Consider the following 27123-nt stretch of genomic DNA (forward strand, 5'->3'; position numbering starts at 1 on the left):
TCTTGCCTCACAAATTTGATTCAATTCTTTGAGGAGGTAACTAAGTGTGTAGATGAAGGTAGAGCAGTTGATGTTGTATACATGGATTTTAGTAAGGCGTTTGATAAGGTTCCCCATGAAGGCTCATGAAGAAAGTAAGGAGGTGTGGGATAGAGAGAAATTTGGCCAATTGGATAAGTAACTGGCTATCACATAGAAAACAGAGGGTGGTGGTGGATGGCAAATTTTCAGACTGGAGACCAGTTACCAGCGGTGTACCACAGGGATCAGTGCTGGGTCCTCTGCTATTTCTGATTTTTATCAATGACTTAGAGGAGGGGGCTGAAGGGTGGGTCAGTAAATTTGCTGATGACACCAAGATTGGTGGAGTAGTGGATGAGGTGGAGGGCTGTTGTAGGCTGCAAAGAGACATTGATAGGATGCAGAACTGGGCCGAAAAATGGCAGATGGAGTTTAACGCTGATAAGTGTGAGGTGATTCATTTTGGTAGAAAAAATTTGAATGCGGAAGGTGAACGGCAGGGTGCTGAGGAATGTGGAGGAATAGAGAATTCTTGGGGTTCATGTCCACAGATCTCTGAAGGTTGCTGTTAGACGTATTCGATGCTGTGGTATGAAGAGGCAAAAGTTCTGCTCCTTTTTCATCAAACCACTTTTATTTGTTCCAACTGACTCTGCACAGAACTCTGCACATCACCTGATCCAGAGGCCATTTGAAGCCCCTTTAAATATCAGTGTCAATCATTGAACACTTAACATAAATGAGACAATAATTAAACACTTAACATAAATGAGACAACTAATTGCAATGTCTCTTAACCAATTACTTAACAGTTGCCACTCAAGTGTATAGAGCCGTGAAGAAGGCTTATAGTGTGTTAGCGTTTATTACCAGGGGGCTTGAGTTTAAGAGCCGCGGGGTTATACTGCAACTATACATGACCCTGGTGAGACCACATTTGGAGTATTGTGTGCAGTTCTGGTCACCTCATTATAGGAAGGATGTGGAAGCATTGGAAAGGGTGCAAAGGAAATTTACCTGGATGCTGCCTGGTTTGCAGGATAGGTCTTCTGAGGAAAGGTTGAGGGAGCTAGGGCTTTTCTCTGTGGAGTGGAGGAGGATGAGAGGCGACTTCGTAGAGGTTTATAAGATGATGAGTGGGATAGATAGAGTGGACGTTCAGAGACTATTTCCTCGGAAGGATGTAGCTGTTACAAGGGGGCATAACTATAAGATTCTGGGTGGGAGATATAGGAGGGTTTCACATACTCTGGTCGGCTGGAGAATGAGGTGTTAGATCCTTCTGATTAGCAGGTCCCATGACTTTCTCCGCAGTCACTTTCAACTGAATGGAGCAGAGTGGAAGGGCAAAGGGTCACAGGTCAAAGGAGGTGATACGTTCAGCACAGGGTTTATAAGTCAAGGATCAGCTTCCTTGACCTCTCCGAACAGAAATACCTCCAAAGGCTCCAGCAGGAATGTCAGGTGATTGCAAACCATCTTGTTCATCAAAGTGACCAAATCCTTCAATGTTTTTGTATTAGGCTCAATCTAAGACTCAGTCATTGACATTTTAGGATATCACAAAATGCAGCCCATCAACGGGTAGACTTCACTCTGCAGAGTGAAGTCTGTCAGCTTTGTCTCCCTGTCAGGTTTCTGCAGCCCAGAGTGTGGTGGACTGCATCCATGTGGCGATCAAGGCTCCATCAGAACAGGTCTTTGTGAGTCAGAAGGGATCCATTCCTTCAATGTGTAGCTGGTGTGTGAACACCATGAGGGAATACTATACGTGTGCACCAAGTTTCCAGGGAGCTTCTATGAAGCAATCTCAGGTTCTGCAGCCTTTTCTCTCCACCAGGCAGCCTCTACCATTGGCTTGCTCAAAGTGCAGTTCCAGTGTCAGGATTGATTTGGGAGCGGCCTTCAATATGGCTCAGCAAAGCTCTCCCGGAGAGTGGATATGTGCTGTAGCCAATACAACTTGGCGTGCAGAGGACTCAATCCGTTGCCAGACAAAGGTGGAGAAGGCCTGGCACCCTTGGATGAGGAGGAGGGCCCAGCAGAGCAGGAAAAGACAGATGTTCTGATGATGCCTGCTGCCATAGAACTGCAAGCCCACGAGAACTGTAATGCTGTCTTGCAGTTCGGTTCAGCTGGGTAGTGTTCAGCATTGCACTTGTGACATCCTGACCCCCGTGGCTGCAAGTACAGCCACACCTACCATCCCTTCTCAAATCTAGTCAATGCAGAGAGCCTTGCATTGTCACCCACAGTTGGCATGCCACCCACCTACATTCACCCATCTATGGTCAATGTGCAATAGAGCATAAACAACTCCATAACACTCAGCAGCTCACAAAAAACAATGCCTTCATTGAAATGTGATGCCCTTTGTAAAACTAAGACAGTTTCTGCATGCTCGGATTTTTACATGGTTCTAACCCTGTAGTTTCAGCAGCGTTGGAGGAAGATACCTGCAGTATATGCTCTCTTGAGCCTTCAGGGCCCAGCCAAAGACCAAAGTGGGCAGTACCGAACTTGAGGGCTCTAATAACCCCATATGAGACTCAAGTATCAAATTCTGTTCGAAAATCCTTCTGTGAAAGCCTGGCTTTGTTTCACTGTTTTAAAGGCACTGCAACCTGTTATTTGTTACCAACAGAAGTGACTGTTCCAATGCAATTGTGGTTGACCTCCCATCATTTACCCTCAGCAAACATCATTCAAAACCTAGTGGAAAATAACTATTTCTGGTGCATTTATATATTTAGATGGCATGGTAGCACAGTGGTTAACACTGTTGCTTCACAGCTGCCGGGTCCCAGGTTTGATTCCCGGCTTGGGTCACCGTGCAGTGTCTGCATGTTCTGTATCTGTGTGGGTTTCCTCCGATTGCTCTGGTTTCCTCCCACAGTGCAAAGATGTGCAGGTGTTAAGTCCATGCTAAATTACCCTTTGTGTCCAAAAAAGGTTAGGTTGGGTAACTGGGTTACGGGGATAAGTTGGAGGTATGGGCTTAAGTGGAGTGCTCTTTCCAGGGACCAGTGCAGACTCGATGGGCCGAATGGCCTCCTTCTGCACTATGAATTATATGGAGGAAACATTATATCAACAGAACTGGCTGAAAGAGCTGGATAGTATTCCGGATACATTCATGGAGCAACGGGTTGGGAGAAGAACCACAAGGGGAGGCAATTGAAAGGAAGCTGATGAAGACCATAGGCCCGATTTTCCAATCAACCCCTAATCCAAATACAGCAGTCAGTTTTTGGTCATTTTTATCTCCGCAAGACCAATCACAGAATCACAGAAGCTGTAGTAAGATATGATAAAAGATGATAAAAGCTGTGATCACCAAGCTGTGATAAAAGAAGAAACAGTCAGATAGAAAAGAATCAAAAACACAAGAGGGGGAAGAGATAGAGAGAGAGCAACATGAAGACATCAGAGACAATGAACCTCCTCTGTCAGGACGGTGTATCAGCTGGCAGAGGTGGGTTGTATTCAGCTGCTGTCAAATTTAATTGCTATATCTGTTCTAAAATGTGTTTTTTCCTGCAGATTGGTGTTGGTTACAATGGCTATATTAAGAAAACAACATATGGAAATTTCCCTCGCAGTGGACGAAACAGCAATCGCACAGTTTCTAAATCCAGTTCCATGGTTCATGCAGAAGTCAATGCTCTTCTGTTCAGGTAGAGTTTCTGCTCTCTGTCCATTAAATGTAACACCCACGATAGCTGTTAATAATACGCTCATTTGCTGAATATCCTGTGGACTGTCACGGTTTGAGCCGCAGTCAACGAGTTAACTGAGATCAGAGAATGTGACTGAAGAGTTATAAATATTGGCCCCAATGTCCCTGACAAGAAAGGAGAAAAAGTAGCTGGACTATATTTACCGAATCTCTGTCCTGTTAGAAAGGCCACATAAGTTAATGCGGATAATCAGATGAAGGATAGCCAACCTGCACCTTATGCAAAATTAACACACTGAAATTTCCTGTGTAGATTTGCATTTCAATCTGAAGGAATTGTGTGACGTACAATACGTTAAGCAGCACCAGTCGACTGTCACTCCTGCAAGGAATCACCCCTTAATATGAGGAACTGAACAACATAAAACAAACCAGTGCCTGCTTCAGAAGAGATAGTTGTCCAGATACACTGTTCAAATCAGTGCTTTCCTACCTCATGAATACTGTTCTGATCCAGAAGATAATTGCTGCGAAGACCAAATCCCAGAGTCAAACAATTGTTTTGTATTCAGACAATGAGAAAATTCATAAGTCACAAATTCCAGTCACACTTTTAGGATTTTAAAAATTAAATTAAAACATTTATTCAGAAAAGAAGAGGAAACTTGAGCACACACAATTACAGTTACACAGTTAACATTTGTTTCACAGAACATTCCTGAAAGGAACCTCACTTGGTGAGACACACAGTAATCACTCTCCAAGCAACACTCACTTGTAGATGTTCAACAACAAAAATTCCAGTAATATTACTGCAAGGCAAACCTGCTGTTCCTGTAGGAAAGGTATAATTACACGATTTCTCAACCTCACTTCCACTGTGCTGTGTAAATTCAAGAAACTTCAAAAATAAAGACCTGGGGCTGGATTCTTCATTTGGGAGACTAATGCCGGCATGGAAACGGTGGTGTTTTACTACCAGGAAAACTGACGCAAAACGGCCACTGATTCCCTGCTCCGTGGGAGGCTAGCAGCCAGGCTCCCAGCGTAGAGCTCCCAGCTCTAGCTGCCGATACGGCCAGGTGCATTGCTGGGTCCATGGCCATGCATGCATACGGTGACAGCCTGCAGCGGCCGCGCCGTGCTTCATGGCAGGTGCAGCCCACGGACCTGGACCGCAAAATTAGTCCCCAGCTTCGGCCGCTCGCGCGCCCCCGACTGCCCCACCACAGTGCCCCCAGCCCCGAATAATGCGGCAACTGCCCATGGATTGGCCCTCCCCAACTTTGCCGGCACTGGAATGAGTCCGCAGCCGCCACGCTGAGTTCACGACAGGTGAGACCACACGTGTCGGGAACTCGGCCGGTCGCGGATGGAGCATCGAATACAGGTCATGAATACAGCGTGTGGCGTACTCCGAAAGTACACCGCTTTTTTAGGGGGCGGAGCATCGCGAAAGCGGTGCCGTCCCCTATTTTGGCATCGTCGGGGATTCTCTGCCCCCTCACCGAACGCAATTTCGGCGTCGGGGATCAGAGAATCCAGCCCCTGCTTCCTGGAAAATAGACACTTTGGGCTTGGGTCTGTTCCAAACCTTACATACTCACAACTGTTTTCCCAATACCGAGCTGTACTCCAGGAGGTCTCATATAGCCACCACCCAGAACAGCTTAACCGCTCACCTGAAATATCCTTTTTCTCTTTCATCTTTGATTGCATTGCCTTTAGTACCTCTTTGAAATTTCACTTTCCCAAAATATTGCTCCAACTTTCCAGTCAAATAAAATGCAATGACCTTTCCCTACTTGTTTATTACATTTTCCAAGTTGTAAAACCTTTTACTCTTCTTTAAAATTTAACAGCTGAAAATTCAAACCCTTACTTATCTCATGCAAATTTCTGCTCATTGCATGTTTCGTTCTAGAAAATTCATTTGGTCATAGATCATGGGCGGAATTCTCCGACACCCCGCCGGCTGCCGAATTCTCCAGTGCCGGGGTTCCGCACCTTTGGGGCGGCCCGACGCCGGAGTGGTTCATGCCACTCCTCAGTGCAGGAGTGGCCCGCCCCGCCAGTTCGCAGAGAATCCCGCCCCATTTGACCACTCGAGCCTGTGGGATATCCATTGGGTCACATTGACACATGAAATACCAGTGTTTATTGGGGATGCAGCCATGTGGTCTTGAATCATAGAATCATAAAATTTACAGTGCAGAAGGAGGCCATTTGGCCCATCGCGTCTGCACCGGCCCTTGGAAAGAGCACCTACTTAAACTTACACCTCTACCTCATCTGTGTAACTGAGCAACGCCACCTAATCTTATTGGACACAAAGGGGCAATTCAGCATGGCCAATCCACCTAACCTGCAAATCTTTGGACTGTGGGAGGAAACCAGAGCACCCGGAGAAAACCCATTCAGACACGGGGAGAATGTACAGACTCTGCTCAGTGACCGAAGCCGGGAATCAAACCTGGGACTCTGGAGCTGTGAAGCAACTGTGCTAACCACTGTGCTACCATGCCGCACAACATGCCTTTAACACTTACAGCATTTCATGTATCAATCCTAACCAGACAATCAGTCCTCAGATTAATTAAATTATTTTCACACACAGACAGACCCACAAGCCTGCTTCACAGAATAGCACAATAGACTCTAAATATATTAATAATAACATCTATTATCATAATACCTAAGCAGATGGAATCCTTCACACCCCATAGACCCACACAGGCAAAGTAATTCACATAAGAACCAAGAACTAGGAATAGAAGTAGGCATTTCACCCATTTCACATGCCGCACCATTCAATAAGATCATGGCTGGTGTGATTGTGGCTGCAACTTTACCTTTCTGTCTGTCTCCTATCAACCTCGACTCCCTTATAAATCAAAAATTGTGAATATATTCAGTGACGCAATCTCCACTGCACTCTGGAGTAAGAAGAATGACTCTCAGATGCTCCTCATCTCAATCTTAAATGAGAAACCTCCTATTTTTAACTATGTTTCCTAGTTCTATGTGAGGAAAAACGTCCCCTCAGCATCTACCCTGTTAAGCCCCCTCAAAATCTATGTTTCACTCAGATCACCTATCTTTCTTCTAAATGCCAATGGATATAGGTACAACCCCCTCAATCTTTCATCATGAGACACCCCTTCAACCCAGGAATCAGCCATGTGAAATTTCTCTCAACTGCCACCAATGCTTCCTGAAAGAGATCAAAACTGTACACAGTATTCCAGGTGTGGTCTCACCAAAGGCATGTGCAGTTGCAGCAAAACTTCTCTCCTGTTATAATCCATCCCCTATTTCCTGTTAGTTAGCCGATCCTCTGTCCATGCCAATAATAGATTACCTCCAACATCAGAAGCTAATCTCTTGTGTAATGTTCTTTTATGTGGCACTTTATGAAATACCTTTTGGAAATCCAAGTACACTACATCCGTTGGTTCCCCTTTATTCACCCTGCTCATTACATCCCTCATAAAATCATGTTGATATTGTTTTATTATAACTATATGATCTTCTGAATGTCCAGCTATGACTTCTTCAATAATGGATTCAATCATTTTCCCAATGGCAGATGTTGTGTTAACTGGCTTATAAGATTGTGCTTCCCGTTGGCCTCCTTTCTTGAATAATGATGTTACGTTTTGCGGTTTACCAATCCGCTGGGACATTTCCATAATATAGGCAATTTAAAAAGATGATCAATCCGTCCACTATTTCCACAGCCTCTTCTGTGAAATCCCTAACTCCCATGAGTCTCCTTGTACTTTTTCTCCAGTGATCAAAATTCCTCGCCCTTTTTGTCCACTATTTTTGGGATGTTCTGTGTCTTCTACCATGAAGACAGATACAAAATACTTGTCCAAAATCTCTGCCATTTCCATGTTTCACATCACAGGGGCTGGTTTAGCTCACTCAGCTAAATCGCTGGCTTTTAAAGCAGACCAAGCAGGCCAGCAGCACGGTTCGATTCCCGTACCAGCCTCCCCGGACAGGCGCCGGAATGTGGCGACTAGGGGCTTTTCACAGTAACTTCATTGAAGCCTACTCGTGACAATAAGCGATTTTCATTTCATTTCATTTCATATTAATTCCCCAGTCTCATCTGTTAAGAGACCAAAGTTTACTTTAACTTCTCAGATCCTGTTTTAGAATCACTTACTGTCGGTGTATATATTTCCTGCTCGTTCAATCTAGTTTCTCCTCTTTCATGTTTTTGTTCCTCCTTTGCTCGTTTCTAATGTTTTCCCAATCTTCTAACTGACCATTAATCTTTGCAGCATTGTTCATCTTTTCTTTCATCGATACATAAAAAATAGAAGCATGAGGAGGCCGTTTGGCCCTTCGTGCCTGCTCCTCAATTGAAATGACGCAATGTTTTCACCTCAACAACTTTCTGTGGTAGTTAATTCCACAGATTCACCACTCTCTGGGTGAAGAAAGTTCCCCTCACCTCAGTCCCAAAAGGTTTACCCCTTATCCTCAAACTATGACCCCTAGTTCTAGACTCCCCAACCATCGGGAACATTCTTTCTGAATCTACCCTGTCTAATCCTGATAGAATTTTATAGGTTCCTATGAGATCCCCTCTTCTAAACTCTAATAAATATAATCCTAACTGACTTAGACTCTCCTCATCTGACAGTCCTGCCATCCAAGGAATCAGTCTGGTAAACCTTTGCTGCACTCCCTCCATAAGAAGAAGATCCTTCCTCAGAGAAGGACATCAAAACTTCACACAGGACTCCAGGTGTAGCCTCACCAATGCCCTACACAATTGCAGTAAAACATCTCTATTCCTATACACAAATCCTCTCACTATTAAGGCCAACATACTATTTGCCTTCTTTACTGCCTGCTGCAGCTGCATGCTTACTTTCAGCGACTGATGCATGAGGACATCAAGGTCTCATTGAGTATCCACCTCTCTCAATTTACACCATTCAAATAATAATCTGCCTTCCTATTTTTTCCACCAAAGCGAATTACCTCACATTTATTGAATTGATACCATCCTTAACTTCCTTATTTAGCCATGGAGAGTGTACCTTCTTCATAGCATCTTTATTCTGCAATTGGATATTCCATGCAGTCCCATACAGGTAGAGTATCTCACATCCCAGACAGACCCACACAGGTGGAATATCTCACACCCATACCGATTTCAAGGTGAGAGGGGGAAAGTTTAAGGGAGTTGTGCGTGGAAAGTTTTTTACGCATAGGGTGGTGGGTGCCCGGAATGCTTTGCCAGCAGAGGTGGTAGAGGTGGGTACGATAGCATCATTTAAGATGCATCTGGACAGATATATGAACGGGTGGGGAACAGAGAGTAGACCTTGGTAAATAGGCAACAGGTTTAGATAAAGGATCTGGATCAGCGCAGGCTGGGAGGGCCGAAGGGCCTGTTCCTGTGCTGTAATTTTCTTTGTTCTTTTTCATACTGACCCACACAGGTAGAGTATCTCACATCCCAGACAGACCCACACAGGTGGAGTATCTCACATCCCAGACAGACCCACACAGGTGGAGTATCTCACATCCCAGACAGACCCACACAGGTGGAGTATCTCACATCCCAGACAGACCCACACAGGTGGAGTATCTCACATCCCAGACAGACTCACACAGGTGGAGTATCTCACACCCCACACTGACCCACATAGATAGAGTATCTCACATCCCATACTGAGCCACACAGGTAGACTATCGCACACCCCTTACTGACCCACATAGATAGAGTATCTCACATCCCAGACAGACTCACACAGGTAGAGTATCTCACACCCCACACTGACCCACATAGATAGAGTATCTCACATCCCATACTGACCCACACAGGTAGACTATCGCACACCCCTTACTGACCCACATAGATAGAGTATCTCACATTTCATACTAACCCACACTGGTAGAATATCTCACTTTCTTCACAGACACAAAAATGCCATGCAATCCTGTAAAATATGCCTTCTGTAAATAGACTCCACTACACGAATGACTGGATGTGCAAGGGTGAACTTCAAATTGAGCAGCCTAACTTAAAATGCATTTGGAGGAGGGCCTCAAAACCCTCGATGTAATCACTGTCACTGCCATCCAGAGTGAATACAAATAAACTGGAACTAGACGAGTGGACTCCCACACAAGACAGTGAAACATGTTGAATGAGGATATTATGATCAATTTAAGATTGTAAACAGGTCGAGAATGACAAGGAAGGATATTTTTAGGCAAGGGGTGAAGAGGGCAAATCTAAAGGTGAGATGGAGAGAACCTGAGAAGATAAATTGTTAACTATGCCAGTTGGGAGCCAGAAAGACAAGTCTAGCAGTTTAGTGGGAATAGGGTCACAGACCTTTTTTATGGACAAGAGAATTCTCAGAGAACTCTGAAAGCAGATAGGAGAGAAACTAGGGAAAGGTACACGCTCGGAGTTAAGGCAGTGAGGAGATTCTTGGAGGGAGATTGAACCAGTGGACAAGGGAAGTAATAAAGGGAGCTGGTCAACTGGTCTCTATCTTGGGACTAAGAAATCCATGATCTGCTCAATCTCGTCATTTGCGGTGAGGATGGAGAGGACAGGAGCTTAAGACAGTATGTAGCAGAAATTAAAAGCCATGGGTTATCTTTGCATTCCAGGATGTTGTTGAAATAATGGACAATTTTAGCAAATGAGTGAAGGATCTTATCTTATGGAGAATGACTATCAGTTGTCATCCATTTCTGGTCAAGTCTTTAACTCTTGGAATTGAGTGATCAGAGATGAGAGCCAGGGAATAGCCAGAATGAGAGAGCGGTGGATTTAATAGGGACTGAGGCATCAAAGGTAGAGGTGAGTGTGCAGTTGGAAAAATCAGTGGCTGCAGAAATGTTGAGAATGGAGAGTAAAAGGCTGGCCAATTAGGAATTGTGTGGAGAGCCAACATTGCATCTGCCTTCCTAACTGCCAACTGAACCTGCATGTTAACCTTAAGAGAATCCTGAACTAGTCCCTCTGTGCTGCTGATTTCCGAAGCCTTTTCCCATTTAAAAAATAGTCTATGCCTTTATTCTTCCTACCAACGTGCATAACCTCACACTTATCCACATTGTATGGGCCTCACGGTAGCATGGTGGTTAGCATCAATGCTTCACAGCTCCAGGGTCCCAGGTTCGATTCCCGGCTGGGTCACTGTCTGTGTGGAGTCTGCACGTCCTCCCCGTGTGTGCGTGGGTTTCCTCCGGGTGCTCCGGTTTCCTCCCACAGTCCAAAGATGTGCGGGTTAGGTGGATTGGCCATGCTAAATTGCCCGTAGTGTAAGGTTAATGGGGGGATTGTTGGGTTACGGGTATACGGGTTACGTGGGTTTAAGTAGGGTGATCATTGCTCGGCACAACATCGAGGGCCGAAGGGCCTGTTCTGTGCTGTACTGTTCTAAAAAATTCCATCTGCCACTTCTTTGCCCACTCTCCTCGTCTGTCCAGGTTCTTCTGCAGTCTCCTGTTGACTGTCTTTTTTTCTTGGCTGGTCGGCCAAGCCTGATAAGCTGACCTCGGGAAATCCCCTGGAAAATCCAGCGGATTTTCACAGTAACATCATTGCAGTGTTAATGTAAAAATCTACTTGTGACACGAATAAAGATTATTTATTATTTATTTATTCTATTTTGTTGGCAGATCTTGAATTTTCTTGTCATTTTCATCAAACTAATCCCTGTTCTTCTTGGTGCTGGGTCCAATGGCCTTATTATTAGAAATATCAAATACTGCAGCTCTGATGAGTTCCCAGAGCTCTTCAGGTGTGGTATCAGCAGTATTCCAGTGTGGTCTGGAATATTTCTTATATCGCTCTCTGCAAGGTGAGGTTTGCAGATTTGAAAAATGTCTTTGATAGTCTGCCTCTAGATCTGTTCTTGGGCGAAGGCTTGAAATGGAAGTCCAGCTTTGAGTGAACAAGCTGGTGGTCTGTATGATAGTCAGTACTGGGCACAACTCGAGCATTTACAATGCAGAAGGATGCCATTGGGCCGATTGAACCTGCACCGGCCCTTGGAAAGAGCACCTGCTTAAGACCACACCTCTACCCCATCCATGTAACTCAGCAACCCCACCAAACCTTTTTGGACACTGAGGGCCATTTAGCATGCCAATACACCTATCTTGCACATGTTTGGACTGTGGGAGGGAACCGGAGCACCCGGAGGAAACCCAGCAGACACAGGGAGAACGTGCAGACTCTGTTCAGACAGTGACCCGAGCCGGTAATCGAACCCACGTCTCTGGCGCTGTGAAGCAATAGTGCTAATCACTGTGCTACCGTGCCGCCCAATCTTATGCCGAAAGAAAGATCGGTTTATAGACAGCTGCTATTCTGCACAGAGTTCCAAGAGTAGACATAAATTTTAATTGTAGTTTCTAACTCCATAGTTTCTTAACATCGCTTGACTGTCACAAAATCACAGAAATACACAGTGCAGAAGAGATCCTTCGGCCTATCAGGTCTGCATCGACACCTGAAAGACACCTAACCTATCTAATCGCATTTGCTAGCACTTGCCCCATAGACATAAATGCTATCATTAGCCAAGTGCTCATCCAGGTATTATGTAAAGGATGTGAGGGAACCTGCCTCTACGACCCTCCCAGGCAGAGCATTCCAGACCATCACCACCTCCTCGGTAAAAGTGTTTTTCCTCCTCTCCCTAAACCACCCCTCAAATTGAATTTGTGCCCCCTTGTGACTGACTTTCAACTAAGGGGACAGCTGCTCCATATCCATACTGTCCATGCCCCTCATAACCTTGTACACCTTGATCAGGTGTTATGGGCCAGGGTTAGAGAAGTCCAAAATATACATTGAGATCACCTGACCCACGACTTTTACTAGATTTTGGTATGGGGAGCACACAGCCCACTCTGCAGGTGTGGTGCAGCAGAACTCAAAAAATATTTTTTTTAAAGCAAAACAGTGTTTATTCTATGAACTCAGGAAACCTTTTTAAAACATACAGTGAACATCTTAGCAACCATCAATTCAAATACTCCCTCAAAGAATACAACATTCTAAGTAATCCTTAAACTTTCCTTTTAACATCCATAAGACAAAAATCCTTTTTACAGCAGCATATCAGGTTTAAATTCTCTACTGAGAGCAGTTATCACTCTGAATTCACCAAATGATCCGGAGATAGTATTTAGATGACAGCGAGATCGAAATTACACCTTCTTTGGCTGGCTTCAGCTCCAACACTAAAATGAAACCATAAAACACAGACACACCCAAGCTTTTCCTCAAAGCGAAACTAAAAAACAGAGCAAGAGCTGAGCTGCACCCACATTCTGACATCACTGCAGCCACCTGAGCAGACAAACATTTATTAAAGTGACACTCCCATGACACCTCTCCCCCCCAAAAAAACCCATCAACTTCAAGATTGTTTCATTTTTCACCTTTTCACTATCCTTTGAGAAATGCAGACAGTAAATATACTTATTCGTTTAAAAAAAAATACACGCAAACAGGTATAATAACATAGTCCATTTTTGTTCTCCTTCCTCCAACTGGAATCCTTCTCAAGTGACAGTCTCTTTGAACAAGAAGGTCTTTGCACAATCCATCCATTTCTCTATGCCTAGGCATTTCTCTTTAAAGTCAGATACTTTAGTGCAATCTGATCACAGAGTCCCTCGTAATTTTCCAACACAGGAACATTGGTTATCACAGATTTCAGACCTTAAAATGTCTGTTGAAGCTACGCTGTCCACTGAAATTTTCAACGTTTATTTAGCAAGTCCGTCAGTGGAGCAACAACACAACTAAAATTTGGCACAAATTTCCGTTAGAATCCACTCATGCCAAGAAATCACATTATTTCCCTTTGTCTCGAGGGTATTGGGAACTCCTCAATAACTTCTGTATTCACATTATGTGACCATTTGACCCTGTCCGATTGTATGGCAAAGGAAAGTGACTTGGGCTTTTCCAAATTCACTTTTGGCTAGGTTTACCACCAAACCCGCCTCCTGAAGTCGATCGAATAACTCCATCAGATGCTTTAAATGGTCTTTCCATGTCTGGCTGAAAATTACCAGATCGTCGATGTATACCGCACAATTGGGTAATCCTGAAACAACTTTGTTAGTTAACCGTTGAAATGTAGCTGGGGTGTTTTTCATGCCAAATGGCATAACTTTGAATTGGTATATAACATCTGGAGTCACAAAACTTGAAATCTCCTTTGCCCTTTCAGATAAATGTCAGTTAACTTTGAGTAAATCCAATTTGGAAATACAAGCTGATTGTCCACTTTCCCAATGCAATCCTCCAAACGTGGGATAGGCTAAGAGTCCGTTCTTGTAACTGCATTAACCTTTCTATGGTCCAAACACAACCGTTGGATACCGTCTGGTTTAGGTACTATCACTATGGGTGAGCTCCATTGGCTGCAACCCACTTCAATTATGCCATTTTTAAGCATACTTTCAATCTCTTTGTTCACCTGTGCCAATTTTAATGGGTTAAGTCTATACGGATGTTGTTTGATTGGAACAGCATTTCCCAGATCTCCATCATGTATTGCCATTTTAGTGCTTCCCAACTTATCTCCACAAACTTGCCCATGTGATATCAATAACTCTTTCAGGTCAGTCCGTTTTTCCTCTGGCAGGTAACTCAACAATTTATCCCAATTTTTAAGAACATCCTTGTTTTCCATTTGAGGTATGTCAAATTCACAGTCATCTGGATTTGGTTCGTCACTTTGAGTTAGAATCATTAAAACCTCCTCCTTTTTCTCTCCTGCCCTTTCAAAGTACCTTTTAAGCATATTCACATGACACACTTGGTGAGTTTTCCTTCTATCTGGCATCCTTACCATATAATTCAACTCACTTAATTTCCTTTCAATCTGATAAGGTCCACAAAACCTTGCTTTTAAAGGTTCACCTACCACTGGTAACAATACTAAAACTTTGTCTCCACTGGCAAAACTACAAACTTTGGATTTCCTGTCCGCTACCCATTTCATCACACGTTGTGCAACTTCTAAAGGTTGTCTAGCCAATTCCCCTGCTCTATTTGATCATCCCTAAAATTTGACACGTAATCCAAAAATGTAAGTTCCGACTGTTCACTCACCAATTTTTCTTTAATCAATTTAAGTGGTCCTCTTGCTCATGACCAAAAATTCGTTCAAAAGGACAGAATTTGGTTGACTCATTAGGTGCATCCCTAATTGCAAAAAGTACGAATGGAATTCCTTTATCGCTATCCTCTGGATAATTGTGACAATAAGCCCTCAACATTGTCTTTAATGTCTGATGCCACCTTTCTAACGCTCCCTGCGATTCTGGATGGTACGCAGTTGATTTAAATTGTTTTATTCCTAAGCTAACCATTACTTCTTGGAATAACTTTGAGGTAAAATTTGATCCTTGATCCGATTGTATTTCCGTGGGTAGTCCATATCTAGTAAAGATTTTAAGTAACTCCTCCACAATCTTTTTAGCTGTAATATTGCATACTGGAATGGCCTCTGGAAACCTAGTAGACACATCCATTATAATCAAAAGATATTGATTCCCACTTTTCGTTTGATGAAGCGATCCTATGCAATCAATTAGGACCCTTGTAAAAGGTTCCTCAAATGCTGGAATGGGTATTAAGGGCGCTGGTCTTATCACTGCTTGAGGTTCCTCTGTCACTTGACATGTGACATGATCGACAAACTTTAACTACATCTTTATGTAGTCCAAGCCAATAAAAATGTTCTTATATTTTAGCTTGAGCTTTCCTTACTCCCAAATAACCTCCCACTGGTACCTCATGTGCAACTCGCAACATCTCCTTTTTATACCCTACCGGCAATACTACTTGATGAACTTCTGCCCACTTTTCATCTGCCTGCATGTGTACAGGTCTCCATTTCCTCATCAAGACATCACTTTTACGGTAATAACACTCTGGTATACACTCAGATTCCTATTCCTATACTTTCAGATACATCTGATTTATTTCTACATCTTTCTGTTGTAACTCCGCCAATTTTCCTGAACTAAAAATATCTGCCTCATCCTCCATCTGTTCTTGTTCTTTTTCAACCATCTGATCAAAACTCGTTTCTGATAATTGCACTTCAACTTTATCTTCACTTTTTAATTTCTCCTCTTGTCTGAACCTGTGACTTTGCGACCTTGTCACCTCACAATCCAGAAAAATCCCAGGATATTCGTCCTTCGACACTTCAGTTGTCTGATTTTCCACTGGCTTACAAATCACAGTAGGCATCACTCCCACCTGCGATCCAACTGTGTCATTACCCAAGATAAACTGTATTCCTAGACAAGATAGTTTCTCTATTACTCCTACTACCACTTCACCACTCTTCGCTGGACTTTCCAACCTTACCTAAATGCTTCACAGCTCCAGGGTCCCAGGTTCGATTCCCGGCTGGGTCACTGTCTGTGCGGAGTCTGCACGTCCTCCCCGTGTGTGCGTGGGTTTCCTCCGGGTGCTCCGGTTTCCTCTCACAGTCCAAAGATGTGCGGGTTAGGTGGATTGGCCATGCTAAATTGCCCGTGGTGTCCTAAAAAGTAAGGTTGGGGGGGGGGGGGTTGTTGGGTTACGGGTATAGGGTGGATACGTGGGTTTGAGTAGGGTGATCATTGCTCGGCACAACATCGAGGGCCGAAGGGCCTGTTCTGTGCTGTACTGTTCTATGTTCTATGTTCTTCTCACCCTGAATTCCACATATTACCACCATTTCAGGCAATATTCCTCCCAAACTACATAACTCCTCATCACTTACCATCAAAGATTGACTAGCTCCCATATCTCTTAGAATTGTGACTTATTTACCTGCTCCTTCTGATACACATGAGTAAACTTTACCCACACAAGTAAATTCTTTAAAGTCATCTGGCACCTTCTTATCAATCACCTCTTGATCATGGTGTACAATCTTTTGCACCTCCTTTGCTTCACTTGGGCTTTCATTTACCACTTTAACAACCCCCACTATCTTATCCTGTTTTACAACATCAGCCTTCGCAGGGATTTTCTTCCACCACCAACACTGTGACTTTACATGACCTGGTTTATTACAGTGAAAACATTTTAAACTTTTCATGTCTCTTCCGGCCTCCTGGATTTCCTTTTTAATCTGAGGTACACTCTCCTTTTATCTCCCATCAGATCACATTTGCTTCTACCACGAGTATTTCTCATATCCCCAGTTTCTATCCCTCACAGGCTGAAACTGATGTCGGAAACCAAGCTTTGATTTATGACCTAATTCATAATCATCTGCCATTTCTGCTGCTAACCTTGCAGTTTTAACCCTCTGCTCTTCCACATGAGTTCTCACTACATCAGGAATTGAATTTTTAAACTCCTCCAAAAGTATAATTTCTCTGAGATCTTCATATGTTTGGTCTATTTTAAAAGCCATTATCCACCTATCAAAATTACTCTCTTTGATCCTTTTAAACTCTATGTATGTTTGACCAAATTCTTTCCTTAAATTTCTAAACCTTTGTCTGTAGGGTTCAGGCACTAGTTCATATGCACCTGAGATGGATTTTTTCACCTCCTCATACGTCCCAGATACATCCTCTGATAGTGATGCAAACACTTCACTAGCCCTACCTACCAGCTTTAATTGAATCAGTAATACCCACATGTCCTGTGACCATTTCATTTGTTTAGCTACCATCTCAAATGAAATGAAAAAGGTTTCTACCTCCTTCTCATCAAACCTTGGCACTGCGTGGACATATTTAAATAGATCCCCACCAAGTCTTTGACTAAGACGCTCTTTCTCACTATCCTCATCACTATCCTCCAACTGTACTTTTCCTTTACGTCCACCAATTTTAACTGACTGTCATGTTTCATGGTCATTTTCTGAAGTTCAAACTCTCTTTCTTTATCTTTTTCCTTGATCTGCATCTCCCTTTCTCTTTCTTCTTGTTCTGCTCGGCTATTCTTTCTGTTTTCCTTTCTTCTCTCTCTTTTTCTTTTTCCTCTCTATCTCTTTCTTTTTCCTCTCTATCTCTTTCGTATTCAAGTTGCTTTAATTCTCTTGTGTTCCATTTGTTTAATTTTTAACTGAATTTTTGCTAATTCCAATGATGAGTCAAACTGTATCTCAGGCAATTTTAAATGCTTAGCCACCGCTATAATTACCTCATGTTTTCGCATTTTGTCAGGTAATGTTAACTGTAATGTCTTTGCTATCTCTAAAAGCCTGTTTTTAGGCTCTGTCCGTAAGGTACTGCATGTGACCGTCCACACCCCCAAAAACTTCAGAGCCTCTGAAAGAGCCAATGTCCACAACACACTCCCTATTTAAACTAAAATACCACACTTGAAAAGCAACCACAATATGCTCACCCCTCACTGTCTTTAAGTTCACTAAGCCAATCCAATAGATAGACTTTTATCCTGGACGAGCCCCCAATTTGTTATGGGCCAGGGTTTCGAGAACTCCAAAGTTTATCATGGCGATCACCTGACCCACAACTTTTACTAGATTGTGGTAGAATATAGAACATAGAACAGTACAGCACAGAACAGGCCCTTCGGCCCTCGATGTTGTGCCGAACAATGATCACCCTACTCAAACCCACGCTATACCCATAACCCAACAACCCCCCCTTAACCTTACTTTTAAGGACACTACGGGAAATTTAGCATGGCCAATCCACCTAACCCGCACATCTTTGGACTGTGGGAGGAAACCGGAGCACCCGGAGGAAACCCACGCACACACGGGGAGGACGTGCAGACTCCGCACAGACAGTGACCCAGCCAGGAACCGAACCTGGGACCCTGGAGCTGTGAAGCATTTATGCTAACCACCATGCTACCGTGCTGCCCCGTAGTACGGGGAACACTCGGCTCACTCGACAGGTGTGGTTCAGCAGAACTTTTGAAGTATTTTTTAAAGAAAAACAATGTTTATTCAATGAACATCTTAGCAACCATCAATTCAAATACACTCCCCAAAGTAATCCTTAAACTTTCCTTTTCACATCCATAAGACAAAAATCCTTTTTACAGAAGCACGTCAGATTTAAACCATAAGATCATAAGACATAGGTGCAGAATTAGGCCACTTGGCTCATCGAGTCTGCTCCGCCATTGAATCATGGCTGATATTTTCTCATCCCCATTCTCCTGCCTTCTCCCCATAACCACTGATCCCCTTATTAATCAAGAACCTATCTATTTCGGTCTTAAAGACACTGCGGCAAAGAGTTCCACAGATTCACCACCCTCTGGCTGAAGAAATTCCTCCTCATCTCTGTTTTAAAGGATTGTCCCTTTAATCTGAGAGGGTGTCCTCTGGTTCTAGTTTTTCCTACAAGTGGAAACATCCTCTCCACGTCCACTCTATCCAGGCCTCACAGTATCTTGTATGTTTCAATAAGATCCCCCCTCATCTGAGGCTTTCCGAGGCATTTCCCCATTTAGAAAATAGTCTATGCCTAAATTCCTCCTTCCAAAGTGTATAACCTCACACTTTTCCACATTGTATTTCATTTGCCACTTCATTGCCCACTCTCCTAGCTTGCCCAAGTCCTTCTGCAGCCTCCTTGCTTCCTCAATTCTACCTGTCCCTCTACAGATCTTTGTATCATCTGCAAACTTAGCAACAGTGCCTTCAGTACCTTTATCCAGATCATTAATGTATATTGAAAAAAGTTGTGGTCCCAGCACAGACCCCTGAGGCATACCACTAGTCACCGGCTGCCATCCTGAAAAACACCCCTTTATCCCCACTCTTTGCCTTATGCCAGTCAGCCAATCATCGATCCATGCCAGGATCTTACCCTTAACACCATGGGCTTTTAACTTATTTAACAGTCTCCGATATGGCACCTTGTCAAAGACCTTCTGGAAATCTAAATAAATCACGTCCACTGGTTCTGCTTTGTCTAACTTGCTTGTTACCTCCTCAAAGAACTCTAACAGATTTGTCAGACACGATCTCCCTTAGACAAAGCCGTGCTGACTCAGTCCTATTTTACCATGCACTTCCAAGTGCTTCGCGATCTCATCTTTAATAACAGACTCTAAAATTTTACCAATGACCGAAGTCAGGCTAACTGCCTATAATTTTCCGTCTTCTGCCTCCCTCCCTTCTTAAGCAGTGGTGTTACATTAGCCACTTTCCAGTCCTCTGGGACCCTTCCTGCCTCCAGTGATTCCTGAAAGATCATCACTAATGCCTCCACAATTTCCTCAGCTATCTCTTTTAAGACCCTAGGGCGCAGTCCATCCGGTCCAGGTGACTTATCCACCTTCAGACCTTTCAGTTTCCCCAGAACCTTCTCCTTAGTAATGGTCACTGCACTCACCTCTGCCCCCTGGTTCTCCTGGAGCTCTGGCATCCCACTGGTGTCTTCCACCGTGAAGACTGATGCAAAGTAACTATTCAGTTCGTCTGCCATTTCTTTGTTTCCTATCATTACTTCTCCAGCCACATTTTCCAGTGGTCCAATGTCTATTTTTGCCTCTCTCTTACCTTTTATATACTGAAAAAATCTCTTCCTTTCTTCCTTTATATTACTAGCTAGCTTACCCTCGTACTTCATCTTCTCCCCCCTTATTACTTTTTTAGTTGTCCTCTGCTCGCTTTTAAAGGCTTCCCAATCCTCTAGTTTCCCACTAATCCTCGCCACTTTGTATGCTTTTTCCTTAGCCTTTATGCTGTCATTGGCATCCCTTGTCAGCCATGGATGCCTTGTCCCCTTAGCATGTTTCCTCCTCCTTGGGATGAATTTCTGTTGTGCCTCCCTAATAATCCCCCAAAAACTTCCACTGTCTTCCCTGCTGGGCTCCTTCTCCAATCAACTCTGGCCAGCTCCTCTCTCATGTCTTTGTAGTTACCCTTATTTAATTGTAATACTGTTACATCTGATTGCAGCTTCTCCGTCTCAAACTGCAGGGTAAATTCTATCATATTGTGGTCACTGCTCGCTAAGGGTTCCTTGACCTTAAGTTCCCTAATCAAGTCTGCTTCATTACACATCACCAAATCCAGAATTGCCTGTTCCTTAGTAGGCTCTGTCACAAGCTGCTCCAAAAAAACATCTCATAGACATTCCACAAATTCCATTTCTTGGGAATCACTTCTAACCTGATTTTCCCAGTCCACCTGTATATTGAAGTCCCCCATTATTGTAATATGGCCTTTTTTACATGCCTTTTCTATTCCCTGATTTATTTTCTGCCCCACATCATGACTACTGCTAGGGGGTCTGTACATAACTCCCATCAGGGTCTTTTTACCTTTGCGATTCCTCAACTCTACCCACAGAGATTCTATGCCTTCTGATCATATATGGCTCCTTGCTATCAATTTAACTTCATTCCTTACTAACAATGCAACCCCGCCCCCTTTGCCCATCAGCCCGCCCTTTCGAGAGGACATATATCCTTGGATATTCAGATCGCAGACCCGATCCCCTTGCAGCCACGTCTCTGTGATGCCCACAACATTGTACAGGCCAATTTCAATGTGCGCAACAAGCTCATTTACCTTGTTCTGTATATTGCGCGCATTTAGGTACAACACCCTCAATCCTGCATTGGCCACCTCCCTTTTCACACTCTCCTCAGTCACTGTACCCTGTACTGTGGCCCTTTTTGATTTTTGACTATGACTTCTCTGCCTTACACTTTCCCCCTTATTGCTTTTTGTTTCTGGCCCCGTTGTACTTCCCTCCGACTTCCTATATTGTATCCCATTCCCCTGCACATTAGTTTAAATCTTCCCCAACAGCTCAAGCAAACACCTCCTCCGCCCCCCAGGACATTGGTTCCAGTCCTGCCCAGGTGCAGATCGCCCGGTTTGTACTGGTCCAACCTCCCCCAGTACAGGTTTCAATGCTGCAGGAATTTGAATCCCTCCCTCTTGCATCATATTTCGTGCCAGGCATTCATCCTATCTATCCTGACATTCCTACTCTGACTAGCTCGTGGCATGGGCAGCAATCATGAGATTACTACCTTTGAGGTCCTACTTTTTCGTTTAACTCCTAACTCCCTGAATTCAGCTCATCCCGTTTTTTACCTATATCGTTGGTGCTTATGTGCACCACGACAGCTGGCTGTTCCCCCCCACCCCCAAATGTCCTGCAGCCACTCCACGCCATCCTTGACCTTTGCACCAAAGAGGCAACATACCATCCTGGAGTCTCGATTGCGTCCGCAGAACCGCCTGTCTATTCCCCTTACGATTGAGTCCCCTATCACTATAGCCCTGCCATTCTTCTTCCTGCCCTCCTGCACAGCAGAGCCAGCCATGGTGCCATGAACCTGGCTACTGCTGCCTTCCCCTGGTGAGCCATCTCCCTCAACAGATTCCAAAGCAGTGTATCTGTTTTGTAGGGAGATGACCGCAGGGGACACCTGCACTGCCTTCCTACTCTTCCTCTGTCTTTTGGTCACCCATTTTCTATCTCCCTCAGTACCTTTCACCTGCGGTGTGACCAACACACTAAACGTGCTATCCACGACGTCCTCAGCATCGCAGATGCTCCAAAGTGAGTCCATCCGCAGATCCAGAGCCATCAAGCGGTCTAACAGGAGCTGCAACTGGATGCACTTCTTGCACGTGAAGGAGTCAGGGACAGTGGACGTGTCCCTGAGCTCCCACATATCAAACGAGGAGCATGAGACGGGTCTGGGATCTCCTGCCATGTCTTAAACCGTAGGTTAACTTATACAACTACAATGCCAAAAAATGAAAGAATAAATAAATAAATATACAAATGAAAAGAAAAACTACTCACCAGTCACTTACCAGGGATAAAAAGCACCTCCTCCCCACCCAGCTTTGAATTCCCACCCAGCTTCAAATTCCCAAACTCACTCTTCGCTGTGTCTTCTCTGGCTCACTGGGAGAACTGAGAGCAGTTATCACTCTGAATTCACCAAATGATCTAGAGATAGTCTTTAGATTGCAGAGAGATCAAAATTACACCTTCTTTGGCTGGCTTCAGCTCCAACACTAAAACAAAACCAAAAAACACAGACACACCCAAGCTTTTCCTGAAAGCGAAACTAAAAAGCAGAGCCAGAGCTCAGCTCCACCCACAGTCTGATATCACTGCAGCCACTTGAGCAGACAAACATTTCTTAAAGTGGCATTCCCATGACAGGTCACCCCTCAGCCCTGGAAATTTCTTCCAACTAATTATTGGGAAGACCAAAACTTTTCCTTCAGATGTTTTCCATTTTCTGATTAGTACATCCACATTCTGCAGGATATACACATCATTATCCTTCCCAGTCCTAACATTCTTGCTATAGTTAAGTTTTTAATTCACATTGTCATCCATTTAAATTTCAGTAAAACTCTGGATCTCTTTGCTCTTGTTGCTTTGGGAAGTACTGTTTGCACAGTTTCAACTTCACTCCCTTCCCAATCACTTTGGGGTGTGCCATCGTTTTTAAATAATAATCTTTTATTGTCACAAGTAGGTTTACATTAACACTGCAATGAAGTTACTGTGAAAAGCCCCTCGGTGCCACATTCCAGCACCTGTTCGGGTACACAGAGGGAAAATTCAAAATGTCCAATTCACTTAACAGCACATCTTTCAAGACTTGTGGGAGGAACTCAGAGCACCCAGGGAAACCCACGCAGTCACGGGGACAACGTTCAAACTCCGCACAGACAGTGACCCAAGCCGGGAACCGAACCTGGGACCCTGGCACTGTGAAGCAACAGTGCCAAACATTGTGCTACCATGCCGTCCATCTCTCAGGATAGTGTGTTCCCACGACTCCAACTCATACCAAATTAGATTGTAAATCAAGTGCTGTTACCCGGTGCAATACATAATTGATTGACCTCAATATTTTGATCAAGTGCTGATTTATTTTTCCTACAGGTCGGGCAAAGGTACTGATTCCAGTGTGATGTTTGCCTCTAAAATACCATGCTCCGAGTGTGAAAAAATGATCAATGCTTCTGGCATCAAGATTGTGGTTTCAGTTAATGATTGGAAAGGTACCATGGAACCAAGAGCAGGAGCCTTGGAATTGATGGAAGGAGCCCAGGAATCTGGAGAAGAAGTGGGATCTCAGGAACCAGGGGAAGGTGTGAAAATCATTTTGGTAAGGAGAGACACACTTGGTGCGCGATCCTCCAGCGCCGGAAAAGCAGGTCGCTGCAGCGCAGTATGGCCATGGAGAGCTGGGAGACTCAACTACCGGGATCTACACGGTTCTCAACACCTGGCGAGATTCAACGTAATCTCGGAAGATGTTGTGAGGTGAATCCCGACCGCAATGGGGAGGATCACCTTTTGGCAAATCTGCATATTAGAGCGAGGCAATAAGCCTTGCACTAATGCGCAGATTCCTGAGGTACCTGAGGCTTTGGGATTCAATCACCTCGCCTCGCCTCTGGCGAGCCCGGTTTGGTACTTGTCCCCACAAAAGTGGACCAGACGGAACGGCACTCGTGGGGGTCTCCAAGGGAATTGGAGCTCCTCATTGTAAAAAACGGGGCTGTGTGCGGCCACGGCTGGGTGTTCCCCGTTCAGGCCTCTTATTCAAAGTGAGTGCGCGTTGAATAGCCACGTGTTTCTCGGCACTGAGAGTGCTGGCAAACGCGGCTAAACACACTTGTTCCCTTTTGGGAAGATCATGCCCTTTGTCTCTTACTGCTGTTGAGGTGAATGTGTAATCCTCCACATTTATTGTTTTATTGGTGAGGATTTTCAATGTGTTTTTAACCCAGGTCATTGTTCGAGGGTTAAATCAGTGCTATATTACAGCCCAAAGCATGGAGCCACATCAAAGCAGCTTGTATCAAATAAACCACTGACTTTCCTCGGCCATGCGAGTGAGAAGCTGGGGCGGGATTCTCCGTGAACCGGCGGTACAGGCCACTCTGGCGCCGAGGAGTGGCGTGAACCACTCCAGCGTCGGGCCGCCCCGCACCTTCAGGGGCTAGGCCAGTGCCGGAGTGTTTGGCGCTGGGCCAGCCGGCACGGACGGTCATTGGCACCATGCCAACCGACGCCGAAGGGCCTCCGCCGGCCGGCGCGAGTTGCCACATACGAGGGAGCGCCAGCGTGTGCTGGCATTATAACAGCGCATGCGCAGGGAGGTTCTTCTCCACAACGGCCATGGCAGAGGTTGACAGCGGCCGGTGCGGAGGGAACGAGTGCTCCGACAGCACAGACCCGCCCGCGGATCGGTGGGCCCCGATCCCGGGCCAGGCCACCATGGGGGCACCCCCTGGGGCCAGATCCCCCCCCCACCCCCGAGGACTCTGCAGGTCGCCCATGTTGCCAGGTCCCACCGGTAAGGACCTGTTGTGATTTACGCGGGCGGGATCTGCCAAAAACGGGTGACCACTTGGCCCATCGCGGGCCGGAGAATCGCTGGGGGGGGGGGGGGCGTTGTCAGTGGCCGCTGACCGGCGCGGCACAATTCCCGCCTCCGCCAAAACCCCGGCGCCGGAGAACACGGCAGCTGGCGGGGGCGGGTTTCACGACGTCCCCCGATGATTCTCCGACCCGCCGGGGATCGGGTATCCCGCCCCGATCTCTGAAACAGATTGTGATTCAGAGGCAGTGCTATACAGACCCGTAGCTGCTGTGCTCCAGGGCATCTTACCCACGAGGGTACCCAAATGTGGGCTGGGGAACACCCCCGGAGGTGCTAGGTTTTCATGAGGCAATTGTTCTGCATAGAACGATTCGATAATGCGATTTCAATTGTAAGCATCAGATGGTCCGGACTGTCTTACATGAAATGAAATGAAATGAAATGAAAATCGCTTATTGTCACAAGTAGGCTTCAGTAAAGTTACTGTGAAAAGCCCCTAGTCGCCCCATTCCGGCACCTGTTCGGGGAGCCTGGTACGGGAACCGAACCATGCTGCTGGCCTGCTTGGTCTGCTTTAAAAGCCAGCAATTTAGCGCAGTGTGTTAAACCAGTCCCATATCAATAGTTATCAAGAAAATGTTAGAAGAATTAAAACCACTTCTAACTCCTGGGTAGCTATAGTATTGAACCCCCCCCCCAAAAAGGACTCCCCCCCCACCCATCTGGCCCTCTACAGGGTCCCTTGACCACACTCAATCCCCTACTACCTTCCCACCTCCTCCAACTACCCTCCACAAGATCTCTTGACACCTCCAACTACTTTCTCATGTCACTCACAGGATACCCAACTACCCCCCACATTCCTGACTACTTCCCCACCTCAACTACACTGTGACCCCCCCCCCCCCCACAGAATTCTGTCTCATCTCCCCACTCATTTCCCCCCCCCTTCTTTTGAGTATACCCCCATCACCCTTACTACACCCCATCCTCCAATTATGCCCCTACCATCCTGAACCCCATTTGACTAAAATTAAAACAGAAAATTCTGGATAAACTCAGGTCTGGCAGCATCTATGGAGAGAGAAACAGAATTAATTAGGATCTAAATGATCTTTCTACAGGACAGTTGACTACTTGACCACCCCCACCACTGACCACCTCCTTACTGACCACTCAACCCACTCCCACTGACCACCTCCATTGCTCGACCCACTCCTGCCCTTTATTGTGGCATCTCGAAGTGATAACGACCGTTAAACCTACCTGCTTTATGTACTGGAAAAAGGAGGCAAGTCTTCCTTCCCTCCCCACTCTCCTGTGCTTGACTGAAGGTTCCGGGAACTTGCTGCACTATTCTCACCTGGCCCATGTCAAGGAGTAAGAAACTCGGAGTGGAGTGGCAATCTGACTGTGATTATCTCTACTAAATTATGGTCCATAACATATTTAAGTGAGATCACCACATCACGACCCTGGTTAAGTCTGGCCTGAATTTCTTGATGTGGAGATGCCGGCGTTGGACTGGGGTGAGCACAGTAAGAAGTCTTACAGCACCAGGTTAAAGTCCAACAGGTTGGTTTCAAACACGAGCTTTCAGAGCACTGCTCGGACCTGAGGAAGGAGCAGTGCTCCGAAAACTAGTGTTTGAAACAAACTTGTTGGACTTTAACCTAGTGTTGTAAGACTTCTTACTGAATTTCTTTGGTAGACTCTGTATCTTCCATGCTGAGCGACCCAAAATAGCAGAACACCGTTCATCAGAATCCTATAACTGTTTTCACCCATCTCCGTCATCTTTGTCTTGTGACATTGATCAGGAGACTGTATTTCTGGTTAACGTGATCTGGTTTCCGCCCACGAATCCCAAAAACGTGCTGTTAGGTAATTTGGACATTCTGAATTCTCCTTCTTGTGTACCCGAACAGGCGCCGTAATGTGGCGACTAGGGGATTTTCACAGTAACCTCATTTCAATGTTAATCATGATGCGGCTCCTTCTTCAGGTGAAGAAGGAGCCGTGCTCCGAAAGCTCGTGTTTGAAACAAACCTGTTGGACTTTAACCTGGTGTTGT

The 27123-nt window shown here is 45.1% G+C and overlaps 1 protein-coding gene across 6 annotated transcripts in view; it reads left to right on the top strand.

Moving 5' to 3' along the window:
• LOC119955119 overlaps positions 1-27123 on the top strand; it is a 192947-nt gene that overhangs the window by 116207 nt on the left and 49617 nt on the right. For all 6 annotated transcript variants that reach the window (XM_038781009.1, XM_038781010.1, XM_038781008.1 and 3 more), the window contains 2 exons: positions 3565-3698; positions 23600-23825. In XM_038781009.1, coding sequence (XP_038636937.1) covers positions 3565-3698; positions 23600-23825 — 360 coding nt within the window. The remainder of the gene's footprint in view (positions 1-3564; positions 3699-23599; positions 23826-27123) is intronic.

The sequence above is a fragment of the Scyliorhinus canicula genome, chromosome 20 (genome assembly GCF_902713615.1).
Source record: "Scyliorhinus canicula chromosome 20, sScyCan1.1, whole genome shotgun sequence".
Classification (NCBI taxonomy): Eukaryota; Metazoa; Chordata; class Chondrichthyes; order Carcharhiniformes; family Scyliorhinidae; genus Scyliorhinus; species Scyliorhinus canicula.